A 16929-nucleotide genomic window follows, 5' to 3' on the forward strand; every position below is an offset into this window, starting at 1 on the left:
CTGCTTAGAAGTGAATGTGAGCCCTGCAGGCATTTACATTGACTTTTTCAGAACAGTGGGACCAGGCCTAGGTCTCTTACTACCCAAATCACTATCTGCATTATACCCTCAGGGTTTAAGTGATATCTATAAGCGTTCCTCCCATCCATACCCCCAAAATATTTCCCCCACGAGTCACTCAGTGAAACTAAAAATCTATCATCAGAGATTTACTCCTTTGTAATAAGACCTTGCCATTTATAGAATCCTAACTTAAAACATATTACTTCCACTCCAAAATAATAAAAACAAAAAAATTCACCAGTCCTGTAAAGAATCAGGTACTCAATCCCTAATACATCTAAGAGAATAACTCTGTAAAACAGAATGAGAACACTGGTTACCTAAACCAATAAGGGCAGAAAAGCAGTAAGAGTCTGCCATCCCCGAGGCAAATCCTGCCGCCTTGATTGCTCCACCAAGGACCAAGCCTCATCACGCCATGGTGTCAAGTTCGTCTGCCCATCAGTCACCCACTGATCCTGTCCCATGTGCTGGGCACTGAGTATTGGGTCAGGGTGCTGAAGCCCGGGGTTGTGCTGCCTGGAAATCTTCACAGGAAGACGGGAAGAATTTTTAAATGCCCACTGATTCTTCCTTCTCACATTTAATTTGTTTCGAGTTTTCTTGCACATTGCCTCAAGTTTAGAAAAACTAAGGGGTTCAGGACCTTGTTTGAAAAATCCTGAGATTTCTACACAATTCTGCTTGCATGACTGAGTATTCACTTGCTTTGGACTGATGAATCCAGTTTGCCTTTAGAGAAGGTCGATGATGGCTAATGCCACATAGTGGCTCTTAATAGCATAAGCAGCCTGTGCTTCATGAAAACCTACTCTGTGGAGCTTGATCAGCAAAGAGAGAGGCATCTGAAGGCCTAAGTACTTCCCCCTGGGGTAGAGCACAAAAGCTGGTGCCACTGCCTGTGCCTGCTCTATCATAAAGCAAGTGGTTATTTTACTTCGGCTAAGTGGAGGGAGGGAGAGGGAGGGAGAAAGAAGGCAGGAGAGAGAGGGAATTCTAATGAATGGATAATGGGGTGAATATAAGGAAAAACACAACGTAGCTTTTTTTAATTCATATCTTAATGAGAGTAACTGAAACGGAGAATCAGGGAGAAAGCAAGATAGATAAAAAATGCCTCAGAACCTAGAATGATGCTATTGTTGAGACAAAGTTTCATTCTATGAATCAAATATATTAAATAAATAAGTAAGCCTTTCTCTTTTTTGACTTTTCAGGGATATTTCTTCCACTAAACTGCAGGCCCTGCCTAGCTATGGGCTAGAGTCCATTCAGACGCTAATTGCCACATCATCCTATTCTCTGAAAAAACTGCCATCAAGAGAAAAATTTACCAACCTCCTGGACGCCACATTGACTTACCCCAGCCACTGCTGTGCTTTTAGGAATTTGCCAACAAAAGAGTAAGTGAAAAAACAAAAGGTAGAGCCTGCCAAGCTGTGGCAGAAACTCAGATTTGAAAATAGTCAATTGGTCAGCAACTGCCTGCCTTCTAAACCAGCACCATAGTCATGGGGTCACTCTCAGATAGACAAGAAGAAAATGAACTGTCCCGTGTCCTCCTGAAAACTGACTCCAAAGAGTCGATTCACCCTGCAGCTAAAAGACCCTTATCACTTATTCTGAGCTAATTCAATTAGAGCCTTAAATCAGGCTATAATTGCAGTTGCAAAATGAAGTACAAAACTGGTATCTCAAAGATCAACTAGCTCTAATCCTTATCAAAGAGCATCATTTCTAAAGAAGTAGGGGAAGTAGGCCCAATAAGGTCAATTTTACCTAATGTCTTAATCTTTAGTTTAAAAAAAAAAAAAGACACAGAACACTACAGAAGGTTTTCACTGCTTTTTTTAAAAAGCTATTTCTCTCCCGGCAGAAGACTGTCTTCTAATATAGAACAGAATCCTAGCTCCCTAAGGATTAGCTTAGTATGGGAATGGAAAAGGCAGAAACTCCTGGCTGGTTTGTGGGTTTGTGACCAGTGCAGGGTTGAGGTGAGGGGGTGGTCTTACTGATTCAATTAATTCACTTCACTTCAGTCCAGAATGGAATGGCAGGGTGTGAAGGATTTTATTCTTTCCTTAAAGCACTCTCTTCCAGATTTTTCCCCCACTGTAATGCATACAAAGAAGTGCTTTTTTCACATTGCAACCCAGTAAACACAACGCATGTAACTGAAATAAAACAGAGCACTACTTAACTGTTTTACATGTGAAACACTGATATTCTCTTTTTTTCTTTCTTTTGCATAATTTTATTTTTTTAACGTTTTGTTCTATATTGGGGTATAGCTGATTGACACAGTGTTGTGATAGTTTCAGGTGAAGGGACTCAGCCATACATATACCTGTATCCATTCTCCCCCAAAACCCCTCCCATCCAGGAGGCTACATAACATTGAGCAGAGTTCCATGTGCTATACAGTAGGTCCTTGTTGGTTATGTTGGTTATCCAGCATACACTGATATTCTCTTGTCTATTTTATTTCATGTTTGTTTGCTTTCAATGCTAGTCTTGATTCACCTTATTGCTTTCATGACCCAATAATGGGTCACAACTCACAGCTGGAAAAACATCGCCCTAAAAGAATATTACACAGCCTAAGAAGATTCCCATACAATTAATTAGATGAGGGATTAAGAGAGTGACACCAGGATGCAACTGTTTTTGGAATCAACCTATTTACGGTTAATCAACTAGCACATGTTATCATTGTACACCCCTTTCACACCTCACATAGGTAGGGAGGTATGGATCTACCTGAAGTTTTTGGGGTAACCAAGAAGACAGGCCATTCACTGTGCTCAGAAAGCTGTGTGCCACTAACTGAGCTTCAAAGAACATTAACTGAGTATTCACACTGAACATTCACACTGAGTATTCACACTGAACATTAACTGAGTATTCACACTGAGTATTCACTGTGTTCCAGAAAAACACTGTGCAAAAGTCTGAAGCTACAAAGATGAGTAAGAGCTCGTCCCAACCATCAGAGTCATGAGCAGCTACTTGGGGACAACACACAAGACAGCTAATACTTAGGAGCAGTACAGCAAATGTTATGATAGAGCTGAGAACAGAACACAGTGCTCTGGGAGAACATAGGGAGAATTTCCAAATGGCAACAGGGCTTATGGAAGACTTCCCCAGGAAGTGACTTCTGCTGAGCTCTGAAGAACAGGTAGCAATTAGCTAGATAGGTGTGAGGGAAAGCATGCCAAGAAGATGGAATAGCTTTTGTGAAGGCACAAAGGCAAGAGACCATGGAATGAAAGTCATTCAGAAAAACCAGAACAAGACAACTTCTGGTCACAGAGAGGAGGATGCGTGAGCAGAGACCAGGGAGAGGTGAGCTATGACGGGCTCTGAGTGTAAGGATGTCGCTTAGAGGATGCGGGGCCACTGGAGAATTCAAAACAGAATCACTCGGATTTGCTTCTGTAAAGTAGCACTCTGGCAGCAAGGTGGAGGATGGGCTGTGAGTGAGCAAAGCTGGTGAGAGAACTAGGACAACACACAATACAGATGCTGGTTTAGGATAAAGCTGATTCTGGACACTTCCACTGTTGTGCGAAAGGAGGCTGCATCCCTTCTGAAGTTACTGACATGTTAAAGCTTTAGTTCAGGGGTGTTTTATTCCAGCAGATGAAAGGAGAGACTACTACCTCTGGGTTAAAGAAAAATAAGGGGGGGTAGGGTGGGGTGGGCATTACACAACTGTGGGCCAGAACTAAGTGAAAGGGTAATGCAGTCAACAGCAGTTGTCTTGATTAGGATGACAAGTTTCAGCTGACTCTTTCTCTATCTCTAAAGTCAGAAACCTTGGATGCTAGTGAGGATGGAGAGCGTGAAGCTGGGCCAGTGGATGTTTGTGCAAACTCTGGGTCAGCCCTCTGCCCTGCAGCTGCGGAGCCTGGATAACCCACACAGCTGCCTAGGCAGATGGCCCCCAAACTCTCCTTGGTGTCTCTGATTAAAATTCCAAAAGAGAGAGAGTAGACAGAACTGAAGGCCAAGAACAACCACATTTCCTGTTAATTGTAGATTGGTTCATGTGGAGTATCTCTAAGTAACAGATGCAGAGTCAGCATCAAACACACACACAATCTCTCTTTCTCACTCCCCCTTTCTCTCACAAGCGAAATAATAAGCTGAGTAATTTCTGAAAGTGAGTCCAGTAGGTCCAATAGTCCTTACATATTCTCCACCATCCTGCTTTTACACAAAGTCATTCCTACAGGGGATTGTCTTGTTAATGTTGCTAACGTGCTAAGTCATTTCAGTCCTGTCCATCTGTGGATTGTAGCCCACCTGTAGGCTACAATTGTAGGCTCCTCTGTCCATGGGATTTTCCAGGCAGGAGTACTGGAGTGGGTTCGCGTGCTCTCCTCTAGGGGGTCTTCCCAAGCGCCATCTGAGAAGCCCTGTTAATGTTGGAGAAGAATAATAAATAGAAATGCCCATCTTGAATTACCTCATTTCTCTTTTCTCCTCAGGAAAGCCTGGAGTTCTCACAGCCTGCTCTTCTTTTCTCTGTTTCTTGATCCAGTTTTCCCTTGTGCCTCCCCGTGGTTTCATCTTAGGAGTATAAGTATAGCCTTCTTTTAATTTCTTGACATTTACCCCTTTCCACAGGCTAAATTTCTCAGAGGGAAAGATGGAGGAATAGGGAGCGACCACATTTCTGCACATAAAGCCAAAAAGGCTGAAAATTCACATCATTTTAAAGTCAGGTCCAAAAATCTTCAAATCTTTACAAGAGAGATTCCCAGTTATAATTCAAAGCCATGAACTCTGAATGGTTATTTGTTCATCAAGGCCGATGTGGGGAGGAGAGTGGTGAGTAGCAAACCTTAATATACCACAAAGTTATCTTTTAATGAGCACTGAAAAATCCATGATTCAATGTGACAAATTTAAGTTTTTTCATCTCTAGAGCCCACACAAAACACTTAGCATTCAGAAGCATTTTATCTAAGCTGGAAGCACTCTAATGACAACTCAGAAGCCTTCACTCTCTCCCCTGGAAGTGTTTCAGTTAGGACAATGGTGCAGAACACGATGCTGGTGTAATAGGGAAAGAATTTGGATGAACAAAGCGTAAATAGACATGATCAGGTTTAAAGACCAAAAGCTCAACAGTTTTTTTTTTTTTTTTCACCTCTTTCAGGCAGAATTTTTCATTTTCCATTTTTAAAAACTTTTCCAAACAATGTGAAAGCACAGCAAGGAGACCAAATAATGAAACACTGTAAGTATTTGCATGTAAGGAAACTCGGGAAGCCATGTCTTATTCTGTGGGCACCTTATGGTTATCAGTGCCAACAATTTTCTTTTGGTAAAAGTCTTGGTTGGGGCCATGTTTGCAAAGCATGTTTTAATAGCTTTAAAATGGGGTGTGTGTGGTTTTTTTTTTTTTTTACAAGGCACTCCAGGTGATCACTTATCTCTTTCAACTGGTTAAAAAAAATACTTGTAAAAACATACCTACATATTCATTTTACAGTCATATTAAATTCTCTTCCAAAATTAAAATTTTATTTGCAGATATTCTGATGTCACTAAGGGCTTGTTTAATGATAGCCTCATTTGTAAGGATTTTTCACTAGCCATGTGGTCAGCATTCCACAAAGATTAACTGATTGTAGACAGCTTCTAGAAGCAGCCACTTCCCTTCAGAGAGATTTAGGCCACCTTGATCATTATGCTCTAGAGCTTAAAATTATTTAAAGTTCACACCATCACTGACACATATTGAATGGGCGCTCCGTTTCTATTCTACTGACTGATATTTTTAAAGATTTATTCATTTGGGGCTGTCCTGGGTCTTCGTTGCTACTCGGGCTTTCTCTAGCTGTGATGCCGGGGCCTGCCCTTCTCGTGGTGGGCAGGTTTCCCGTTGTGGTGGCCTCTCTCGTTGCAGGGCACGGGCTCGCAGAGGCACCAGCTTCAGCAGGTATGGCACACGGGCTCAGCAGTCGCGGCCCCCAGGCTCTGGAACACAGGCCCAATAGTTGTGGCACAGGGGCTTAGTTCCTCCGTAGCATGTGGGACCTTCCCAGAAAGCGATCACACCTGTGTCCCCTGCATTGGCAGGCAGAGTCTTAACCACTGAGCAATCAGGGAAGCCCCTGATTTAAAAAAACAAAACATTTTTCTACTCCCTTGGCATTTCATATACCTTCAATTGTAAAGGAACCAGTGAAGTTGTTCAGTCATGTCTGACTCTTTGCAACCTCATGGACTGTAGCCTACCAGGCTCCTCCATCCGTGGAATTTTCCAGGCAAGAGTACCGGAGTGGGTTGCCCTTACCTTCTCCAGGGCATCTTCCCAACCCAGGGATTGAACCCAGGTCTCCGGCATTGCAGGCAGACGCTTTACCATCTGAGCCACCAGGGAAGCCCACTGATACTAGAATGAGGCTGAGTAAGTCAAGGCACATTAAAATAGAAAAGGCCGTAAATTATAACTTAATATGCTGGTTCTTTGGGGGGAAATTTAACCCAAAGGCATGACACTTTGGCTCAACTGTAAAGCTGCATGCCTCAAAAGTGTTCTGATGCCACATTTACTGTGATTTACAAGTGTTATTACTTCCCTTCCACTCCCATCCCCTCCTCCATGTTCCTCAGGCTACAAAACCAAACCAGATGCTCTTCTTTTTTTTTTTTTTTTTTTTTTTTTTTTCTTAAGCAACAGAAATTTATTTTCTTACAATTATACAGGCTAGAGGTCTGAAATCAAGGTGTTGACAGGGTTGGTTCCTTATGAGAGCTAACAGGAAATGATTTGTCTCAATCCTTTCTCTTTGGCTTTGTAGATGGGTACCTCCTCCCTGTTTGTCTCCACGTCGTCTTTTTTTTTTTTTTTTTTTTTTTTTTTTTTTTTTTTAATATTATTTTATTAGTTGGAGGCCAATCACTTTACAACATTTCAGTGGGTTTTGTCATACATTGACATGAATCAGCCATATAGTTACATGTATTCCCCATCCCGATCCCCCCTCCCACCTCCCTCCCCACCCGACTCCTCAGGGTCCTCCCAGTGCACCAGGCCCGAGCACCTGACTCATGTATCCCACCTGGGCTGGTGGTCCGTTTCACCATAGATAATATACATGCTGTTCTTTCAAAACATCCCACCCTCACGTTCTCCCCCAGAGTTCAAAAGTCTGTTCTGTATTTCTGTGTCTCTTTTTCTGTTTTGCATATAGGGTTATCGCCACCATCTATCTAAATTCCGTATATATGTGTTAGTATACTGTAATGTTCTTTATCTTTCTGACTTACTTCACTCTGTATAATGGGCTCCAGTTTCATCCATCTCATTAGAACTGATTCAAATGAATTCTTTTTAACGGCTGAGTAATATTCCATGGTGTATATGTACCACAGCTTCCTTATCCATTCATCTGCTGATGGGCATCTAGGTTGCTTCCATGTCCTGGCTATTATAAACAGTGCTGCGATGAACATTGGGGTGCACGTGTCTCTTTCAGATCTGGATTCCTCAGTGTGTATGCCCAGAAGTGGTATTGCTGGGTCATATGGCAGTTCTATTTCCAGTTTTTTAAGAAATCTCCACACTGTTTTCCATAGTGGCTGTACTAGTTTGCATTCCCACCAACAGTGTAAGAGGGTTCCCTTTTCTCCACACCCTCTCCAGCATTTATTGCTTGTAGACTTTTGGATAGCAGCCATCCTGACTGGCGTGTAATGGTACCTCATTGTGGTTTTGATTTGCATTTCTCTGATGATGAGTGATGTTGAGCATCTTTTCATGTGTTTGTTAGCCATCTGTATGTCTTCTTTGGAGAAATGTCTGTTTAGTTCTTTGGCCCATTTTTTGATTGGGTCGTTTATTTTTCTGGAATTGAGCTTCAGGAGTTGCTTGTATATTTTTGAGATTAATCCTTTGTCTGTTTCCTCATTTGTTATTATTTTCTCCCAATCTGAGGGCTGTCTTTTCACCTTACTTATAGTTTCCTTTGTTGTGCAAAAGCTTTTAATTTTCATTAAGTCCCATTTGTTTATTTTTGCTTTTATTTCCAATATTCTGGGAGGTGGGTCATAGAAGATCTTGCTGTGATTTATGTCGGAGAGTGTTTTGCCTATGTTCTCCTCTAGGAGTTTTATAGTTTCTGGTCTTACATTTAGATCTTTAATCCATTTTGAGTTTATTTTTGTGTATGGTGTTAGGAAGTGTTCTAGTTTCATTCTTTTACAAGTGGTTAACCAGTTTTCCCAGCACCACTTGTTAAAGAGATTGTCTTTTTTCCATTGTATATCCTTGCCTCCTTTGTCAAAGATAAGCTGTCCATAGGTTCGTGGATTTATCTCTGGGCTTTCTATTCTGTTCCATTGATCTATATTTCTGTCTTTGTGCCAGTACCATACTGTCTTGATGACTGTGGCTTTGTAGTAGAGTCTGAAGTCAGGCAGGTTGATTCCTCCAGTTCCATTCTTCTTTCTCAAGATTACTTTGGCTATTCGAGGTTTTTTGTATTTCCATACAAATTGTGAAATTATTTGTTCTAATTCTGTGAAAAATACCGTTGGTAGCTTGATAGGGATTGCATTGAATCTATAGATTGCTTTGGGTAGAATAGCCATTTTGACAATATTGATTCTTCCAATCCATGAACACGGTATGTTTCTCCAACTGTTTGTGTCCTCTTTGATTTCTTTCATCAGTGTTTTATAGTTTTCTATGTATAGGTCTTTTGTTTCTTTAGGTAGATATACTCCTAAGTATTTTATTCTTTTTGTTGCAATGGTGAATGGTATTGTTTCCTTAATTTCTCTTTCTGTTTTTTCATTGTTAGTGTATAGGAATGCCAGGGATTTCTGTGTGTTAATTTTATATCCTGCAACTTTACTATATTCATTAATTAGCTCTAGTAATTTTCTGGTAGAGTCTTTAGGGTTTTCTATGTAGAGGATCATGTCATCTGCAAACAGCGAGAGTTTCACTTCTTCTTTTCCTATCTGGATTCCTTTTATGTCTTTTTCTGCTCTGATTGCTGTGGCCAAAACTTCCAACACTATGTTGAATAGTAGTGGTGAGAGTGGGCATCCTTGTCTTGTTCCTGATTTCAGAGGAAATGCTTTCAATTTTTCACCATTGAGGGTGATGCTTGCTGTGGGTTTGTCATATATAGCTTTTATTATGTTGAGGTATGTTCCTTCTATTCCTGCTTTCTGGAGAGTTTTAATCATAAATGAGTGTTGAATTTTGTCAAAGGCTTTCTCTGCATCTATTGAGATAATCATATGTTTTTTATCTTTCAATTTGTTAATGTGGTGTATTACGTTGATCGATTTGCGGATATTAAAGAATCCTTGCATTCCTGGGATAAAGCCCACTTGGTCATGGTGTATGATTTTTTTAATATGTTGTTGGATTCTGTTTGCTAGAATTTTGTTAAGGATTTTTGCATCTATGTTCATCAGTGATATTGGCCTGTAGTTTTCTTTTTTTGTGGCATCTTTGTCTGGTTTTGGAATTAGGGTGATGGTGGCCTCATAGAATGAGTTTGGAAGTTTACCTTCTTCTGCAATTTTCTGGAAGAGTTTGAGTAAGATAGGTGTTAGCTCTTCTCTAAATTTTTGGTAGAATTCAGCTGTGAAGCCATCTGGTCCTGGGCTTTTGTTTGCTGGAAGATTTCTGATTACAGTTTCGATTTCCTTGCTTGTGATGGCTCTGTTAAGATCTTCTATTTCTTCCTGGTTCAGTTTTGGAAAGTTATACTTTTCTAAGAATTTGTCCATTTCATCCAAGTTGTCCATTTTATTGGCATAGAGCTGCTGGTAGTAGTCTCTTATGATCCTTTGTATTTCAGTGTTGTCTGTTGTGATCTCACCCTTTTCATTTCTTATTTTGTTAATTTGGTTCTTCTCTCTTTGTTTCTTAATGAGTCTTGCTAATGGTTTGTCAATTTTGTTTATTTTTTCAAAAAACCAGCTTTTAGCTTTGTTGATTTTTGCTATGGTCTCTTTAGTTTCTTTTGCATTTATTTCTGCCCTAATTTTTAAGATTTCTTTCCTTCTGCTAACCCTGGGGTTCTTCATTTCTTCCTTCTCTAATTGTTTTAGGTGTAGAGTTAGGTTATTTATTTGGCTTTTTTCTTGTTTCTTGATGTGTGCCTGTAATGCTATGAACCTTCCCCTTAGCACTGCTTTTACAGTGTCCCATAGGTTTTGGGTTGTTGTGTTTTCATTTTCATTTATTTCTATACATACTTTGATTTCTTTTTTGATTTCTTCTATGATTTGTTGGTTATTCAGAAGCGTGTTATTTAGCCTCCATATGTTGGAAGAATAAAACTGAAATCCAGAAGCAGGAGACTTAAGCCCAAAACCTGAGAACACCAGAAAACTCCTGACTACATGAATCTTTAAGTAATAAGTGACCCTACAAAAGCCTCCATACCTGCAACGAAACCAACCACCACCCAAGAGCCAATAAGTTCTAGAGCACGACATACCACGCAAATTCTCCAGCAACGCAGGAACATTGCCCTGAACGTCAACATACAGACTGCCCAAGGTCACACCTAACACATAGACCCATCTCAAAACTCATTACTGGGCACTCCATTGCTATCCAAAGAGAAGAAATCAAGATCCGCACACCAGAACACTGACGCAAGCTTCGCTAATCAGGAAACCTTGACAAGCCAATCGTCCAGATGCTCTTCTAAGGCACCCTGCCACTCTCCATTCTCTCTTCTATATCTTTTTTCTTTTCTCTTTTTTCCCTATCAATCTGCAAGATATATGGAGGCACAGGGTGGTATGATGGAAGGACCCTGGGCTCTGGAGCTCCTCAGACTTGGATATGAATTCTTGGCACTAATGTTCCTGTAACATTAGTTTTCCCTTGACAATACTTATCTTTTCTGAGACTTTTTTCCTCAACTGTAGGGGACAATAGAAACATCATTTGACTTTCAGAAGCATGAGAGTAAAGGGAGTTTTTAAAGACTGTAACAGTATCTAGGGTACCTTATATTATAGTCTGTATTCTTCTTTACTTTCTCCTTTCATTTAGGTCTGACACCATCTATCCTCCAGCATTCCCTTTCCTCACCCTTCCCACTCTTCTCTCTCAACATTCTCTCCATTATCACCTTCCACATGACACTTTTGCAATCATATGGTTTTTTTTCATCAGTAGGAAACCACTTTTGGGTATAGTCAGTGGTACCATCAAGGGGTGTTTTGGGGGGAGGGGAGACTTTAGCTCAGTCTCAATAACCATCAGCCCCTACCACTCCACGCCTTCCAAAGTAAGCATCCAATCTTGAGTCTGCTATTTTAACACTGTTTTAATACAAGTCCTCTAATCTTCAGACTTTAATACAAGTCCCCCAGAACTACCTAAAATTAACACATAATCTAAGTAAAAACAGTGTGCTCCCTGTGAAAACATTTCTTGTGATAAGTCCCCTTCCTTCCCTTCCCACCAGATTGCTATCCCTGAGCCCCTGGAGGTCAGAAATTCTAGAGTCAGCCTTATCTGCTAGAGCCTAGCCTTATCTGCTAGAGCCTAGCCTTATCTGCTCTCCCTAAGATATTATGGTGTCCTTACTGCTATGGTTGGCCCCACTGTCCTAAAATCCATGTCTTTTTTCCTGTCTGTTGATTGTTGCTGGAGCAGTGGTGCTACTGTTTCTCCTTCCTCTGACTCAATATTGCTAAGCCCATCCAACTCCATTCACACTCTCTGCACAGCCCTCAGTACTAAAGACAGCTCCATGCAGGGTTTTGTCAATAAGCATGTTGACGCCCTCAGGAGCCATCCCGGGGCACAAACCTAAGTAGTAAACGGATAGGTATTCAGTCCAAAGACAAATCACCAGGGAGAAAAACCTAGACGTATGCCCAGGAGGGCAAAACAAGAAAGAGCGAAGGACCAGGGGAGTGGGAAAGGAAACCTATTTGATCTTTTAGTGATGTAAGTTTATTTAGAAACCATGGCAGAATTTTTAATGTCTTTAAATTAGTGCTACTAGTAGCAGCTGGAGCTATTTTGATAAGGGGAATGTAGAAAGAAAACTAAGGCAACAATAGTTGGAAAATTCTCATGTGATGTAATAAAGGTTGTTATTTTGTAGGAATCATCCGGAGAACTTGCTTAAAATGCAGATTCCTGGGCTCTGTCCCTGGAGAGTTTGATTCAGGGTCAGAAGTGAAGCCAAGAATCTGAATTGTAATGAACACACCAGTGATTCTGATGGAAGTGGTCCAAGGTCCACACCTTGAAAACCCTGAGAGATAGTGAAATAGGAGAAAATCCCCTGGACTATGCATATGAAGACCTCGCATCACCACTGGTGCCCAGTGCTGAGGGACCTGGGGCATGGCACTCACCTCCTTTAATCTCGGTCTCCTTACCAATAAAATGAAGGGTTTTCCCCAGGTCCTTCATCGTTCTGATAACCACCATTGCCTCTTTAAAGATTTAAAAATTAGGTAATTATACTGATGGCATGGGATGAGGACAGACAAATATGCTAGGTATATTTAATAATAAAACAAGTGAGTTTCCTATGCAGTCTCCTGTGAGTGGCAGTAGTACTTTTCCAGTTTCAGTTTGGTTTCTGTGACATTCTAGCACCTTTTTTGGTGTCCCAGGTCATAGATTTCTTTTCCCTTTTTTGGAAATCTATGTTCTTTCCCTTAGGTAATTGTGTTGCTCAAATATATCATTTTATCCAGTAACTGTATTAGGTACACACTCCCTTCTACAGAAAATGAGAAGTTAAGTTTTGAGAGTTGAGAAAAATGCTCTTTTAACGTGTGAGAAACTCTGGGGTGAAATATATATTTGTAATGGCCCCGACAGAAAAATCATGCCCATTTCTCCACCTTTCAAGATTATACTAGCTGACTGTGGGCAAAGAGAAAATTTGTTAAACCTACATGCATCATGGGGCTTCCCAGGTGGTAAAGAATCTGCCTGCTAAGGCAGGAGGGTTCAGTCCCTGGGTTGGGAAGCTCCCCTGGAGAAGGAAATGGAAACCCACTCTAGTATCCTTGCCTGGAAAATCCCATGGACAGAGGAGCCTGCTGGGCTACAGTCCATGGGGCCACAGAGAGTCAGATGTGACTGAGCACAGAACACACATGCATCATACTGTATCATCCACTGTCCCTGCAGCCTCACAATTCCTTCCCAAGCCAGCGTCACCCTGGTTTATTCATTCCACCACATGTATTGAATGAATACTCTGGGACAAAACTGTGTGACATAAACAAGATGTAGTCCCCTGCCTTCATGGTTATTAAAGAATAGCTTCATATACTATCAAATAAGACATGTATCATCACATAATGGCCATGTTACTTTGAGAATGACAATGGTAAATGCAGCTGAGAGGAGGGGTGATAAACTCCTTAGAGGTGTAGAATCAAGAAAGGCTTCATAGAGATAATTATCTTTAAAGATGAGGAGGAATTCTCCAGAGAAATGAGGGAGAAGGGGGAAGAAAAAACAACACATTCAAAGACAAAGGGAAAAAACAGTAAAACCTGTTCTGAGAGCCACAAGTCATTTCATGTGACCAAAGGGTTGCACAAAGGATTTGCAAGAGATAATTATAAGGATCTTTAACAGTCACTGAGTACTTACTAGGTATCAGGCATTATCCTAAAATTTTTACATGTTTTAACGCATTTAATCCTTTAGCACAATCCAGTGAGGGGGGTGTGATTACTGTCCTTATTTGGCAAATGAAGAACTGAAGAACACAGATGTTAAATAACTCTCCCAGCTGGTAAAAGCTGGAACCAGCTTACACAGCTGGTAAAAGCTGTGTAAAGGCTGGAACCTGGGCAGTCTTGCTCCAGAGCCTGTGTTCTGAACTCTACTGCTTCTTCAGGGCTTCCCAGGTAAGCTACAGGTAAAGAACAGGTCTGCCAATGCAGAAGGCAGAAGAGATGCAGGTTTGACCCCTGGTTTAAGAAAATCCCCTGGAAGAGGAAATGGCAACCCACTCCAGTATTCTTGCCTGGAAAATCCCATGGACAGAGGAGCCTGGTGGGCTGCAGTCTATGGGGTGGCAAAGTGTCAGACACGACAGGGTATGCATGTGCATGTGCACACACAGCTTCCTAGAGATGAGGTTAGAAAAGGAGACAGAATGCAGATCAAGGAGAGACTTAGAGGTCCTCACAAGGAATCTGGAGTTTATCCCATAGCCAATGAGAAACTAAGTAATGTTTGAATTAATATATTGTGCGTAAGACAGGCCATTCCAGTAGGAATATACAGATGGACTAGGAGAGGGCTAAAATTGGGGAAAGGATGCCAAGAAGGAAACTAAGGTCACTGTCCCATTAGAAAAATGAAAATCTGAACTCAAGCAGTAGCAGTGGGGTTGGGAGAAAGGGAGTGTCAGAGTGGGACTATTCCTTCACTAGGGACACAGTCCCTCTCCAGTCAGTCCACTCTGAATTTGACTCATATCCTAAGAATTATCTATTTTCAACTATCTCTTTCTATTGTTCATGACTCTATTCTTCCTTTGTTCCTAAATTTCTACTAAGTAACCTAACGTTGGTTCCATTTCTCAACTGGGCTACTTGATTAGCTAAGGACTTCAGCATGTCCTCCTAAAGCTGATAATCTTCAACAGTGTGAGCCTTTCAATCCCATTTGTGTTCTACTGCAGACAAACAGCTTGATAGCAGTTTGGTTAGCAACTAAAGGAGATAAATAGCTAAGAAAATGTCAAGAAAGTTTTTTTAGATTGAGCAAGCACAGATTATGTCTCTAAATTTGTTTTCCAAAGAAAAGAATGCTCTGTAAACAGCTTCATTAAATCCTTCCATCACAGTGTAAAATCTGCATATTAAAAAAAAATCTAAATGACTGTTCATTCCCTTCTTAAGGAACTCCTACACCAATTCAGAGTTCTCAGATAACAAACAAATATAAGATTAAGGCTGTTTTGACTTTGTTTCCTTTAGTGTGCTCTCCTTAAAAAAAGAAAACAAAAAACCACCAGGGTCAATTTCTAAATTTTTTTCAATACCCAGAATCATAGAAAACCTCTTAAGTTTACACTGAGTCACAATATTCTTCTTACAGTTATTCCACCGTCTTTGCTGAGAGTGAACTGAGTGGCTGGGATTATGACTATGGTTTCTGCTTACCCAAGACACTCCAGTGTGCTCCTGAACCAGATGCTTTCAATCCCTGTGAAGACATTATGGGCTATGACTTCCTTAGAGTCCTGATTTGGCTGATTAATATCCTGGCCATCGTGGGGAATGTGACGGTCCTCTTTGTCCTCCTGACTAGTCGCTATAAACTCACAGTGCCCCGCTTCCTCATGTGCAACCTCTCCTTTGCAGACTTGTGCATGGGGCTCTACCTGCTCCTCATTGCCTCAGTCGATGCCCAAACCAAAGGCCAGTACCATAACCACGCCATAGACTGGCAGACAGGGAGTGGGTGCAGCGCGGCTGGCTTTTTCACTGTGTTTGCAAGTGAACTCTCTGTCTACACCCTCACAGTCATCACAATAGAAAGATGGCACACCATCACCTATGCTATTCAACTGGACCAAAAGCTGCGACTGAAACATGCCATTCCAGTCATGCTCGGAGGATGGCTCTTTTCTTCTCTCATTGCCATGCTGCCTCTTGTGGGTGTCAGCAATTACATGAAGGTCAGCATTTGCCTCCCCATGGATGTGGAAACCACTCTCTCACAGGTCTACATCTTAACCATCCTGATTCTCAATGTGCTGGCCTTCATCATCATTTGTGCTTGCTACATTAAAATTTATTTCGCAGTCCAAAATCCAGAGCTGATGGCTACCAACAGAGATACAAAGATTGCTAAGAAGATGGCGGTCCTCATCTTCACCGATTTCACCTGCATGGCACCAATCTCTTTCTTTGCCATCTCAGCTGCCTTCAAAGTGCCCCTCATTACAGTAACCAACTCAAAGGTTCTACTGGTTCTCTTTTATCCTGTCAATTCATGCGCCAATCCGTTTCTGTATGCAATTTTCACGAAGGCATTCCGAAGGGATTTCTTTCTGTTGCTGAGCAAATTTGGCTGCTATAAATATCGAGCTGAACTTTATAGGAAGAAGGATTTCTCAGCTTATATCTCCAACTGCAAAAATGGCTTCACTGGATCAAATAAGCCCTCCCGGTCTACCTTGAAGTTGACCACATTACAATGTCAATATTCTGCTGTCCTGGACAAGGCCTGCTGTAAGGAGTGTTAACTGTGATATCAGTAAACACATTACTGAATTATACTTATGTAAAAAATTTATCTCTACCAGTAATATTAACAAAGAGTTGGTTTCAGGAAATTATGTGTTAGGCACATCAGGCAAAAAAAGACTCTATCTAGCTCAAAATGTGATCCATGACCACAGCCGGTCTAAAAACTATTTGTCACTGGCACATGATAACAATACAGAGTGTTTAGAAACTTTTACAGCAATTTTGACAGATTAATTTTATGTCTGCTGTATCTACTACTTCAAAAATGAGATGGCGTTTTGCATGACTGTAATTTTTTTCTCATTTCATCCTTGCAGTAATTTTTATTGCATTTTTACAAAAATATTGGTTCATAAGAGATTTGAAATTTGAAATAACTAGTCCTTCTCCTCAGACAGTTTGAGAAATATAGACTCTGGAGATGCACTGTCCAATCTGGTACCTACCAGACACAGGCAGCTAAATGAAGCTAAATTAAAAATGTGTCTTCTCAATTGCACTAGGAACATTTCAAGTGCTCAACACTCATACATGACCTGTGGTTACTATATTGAACAACACATATACAGAACAGTTTCATCATCACAGAAAGTTCTATTGGACAGTGCTGTC

At 41.0% G+C, this 16929-nt stretch overlaps 1 protein-coding gene across 1 annotated transcript in view; it reads left to right on the forward strand.

Moving 5' to 3' along the window:
* LHCGR (luteinizing hormone/choriogonadotropin receptor) overlaps positions 1 to 16699 on the forward strand; it is a 63890-nt gene extending 47191 nt beyond the window's left edge. Inside the window, exons 9-11 of the mRNA XM_065929309.1 lie at positions 1281 to 1466; positions 5234 to 5314; positions 15161 to 16699. Coding sequence (XP_065785381.1) covers positions 1281 to 1466; positions 5234 to 5314; positions 15161 to 16313 — 1420 coding nt within the window. The 3' untranslated portion in view covers positions 16314 to 16699. The remainder of the gene's footprint in view (positions 1 to 1280; positions 1467 to 5233; positions 5315 to 15160) is intronic.
* Positions 16700 to 16929: the final 230 nt, after the last annotated feature.

The sequence above is a fragment of the Muntiacus reevesi genome, chromosome 3 (assembly GCF_963930625.1).
Source record: "Muntiacus reevesi chromosome 3, mMunRee1.1, whole genome shotgun sequence".
Classification (NCBI taxonomy): domain Eukaryota; kingdom Metazoa; phylum Chordata; class Mammalia; order Artiodactyla; family Cervidae; genus Muntiacus; species Muntiacus reevesi.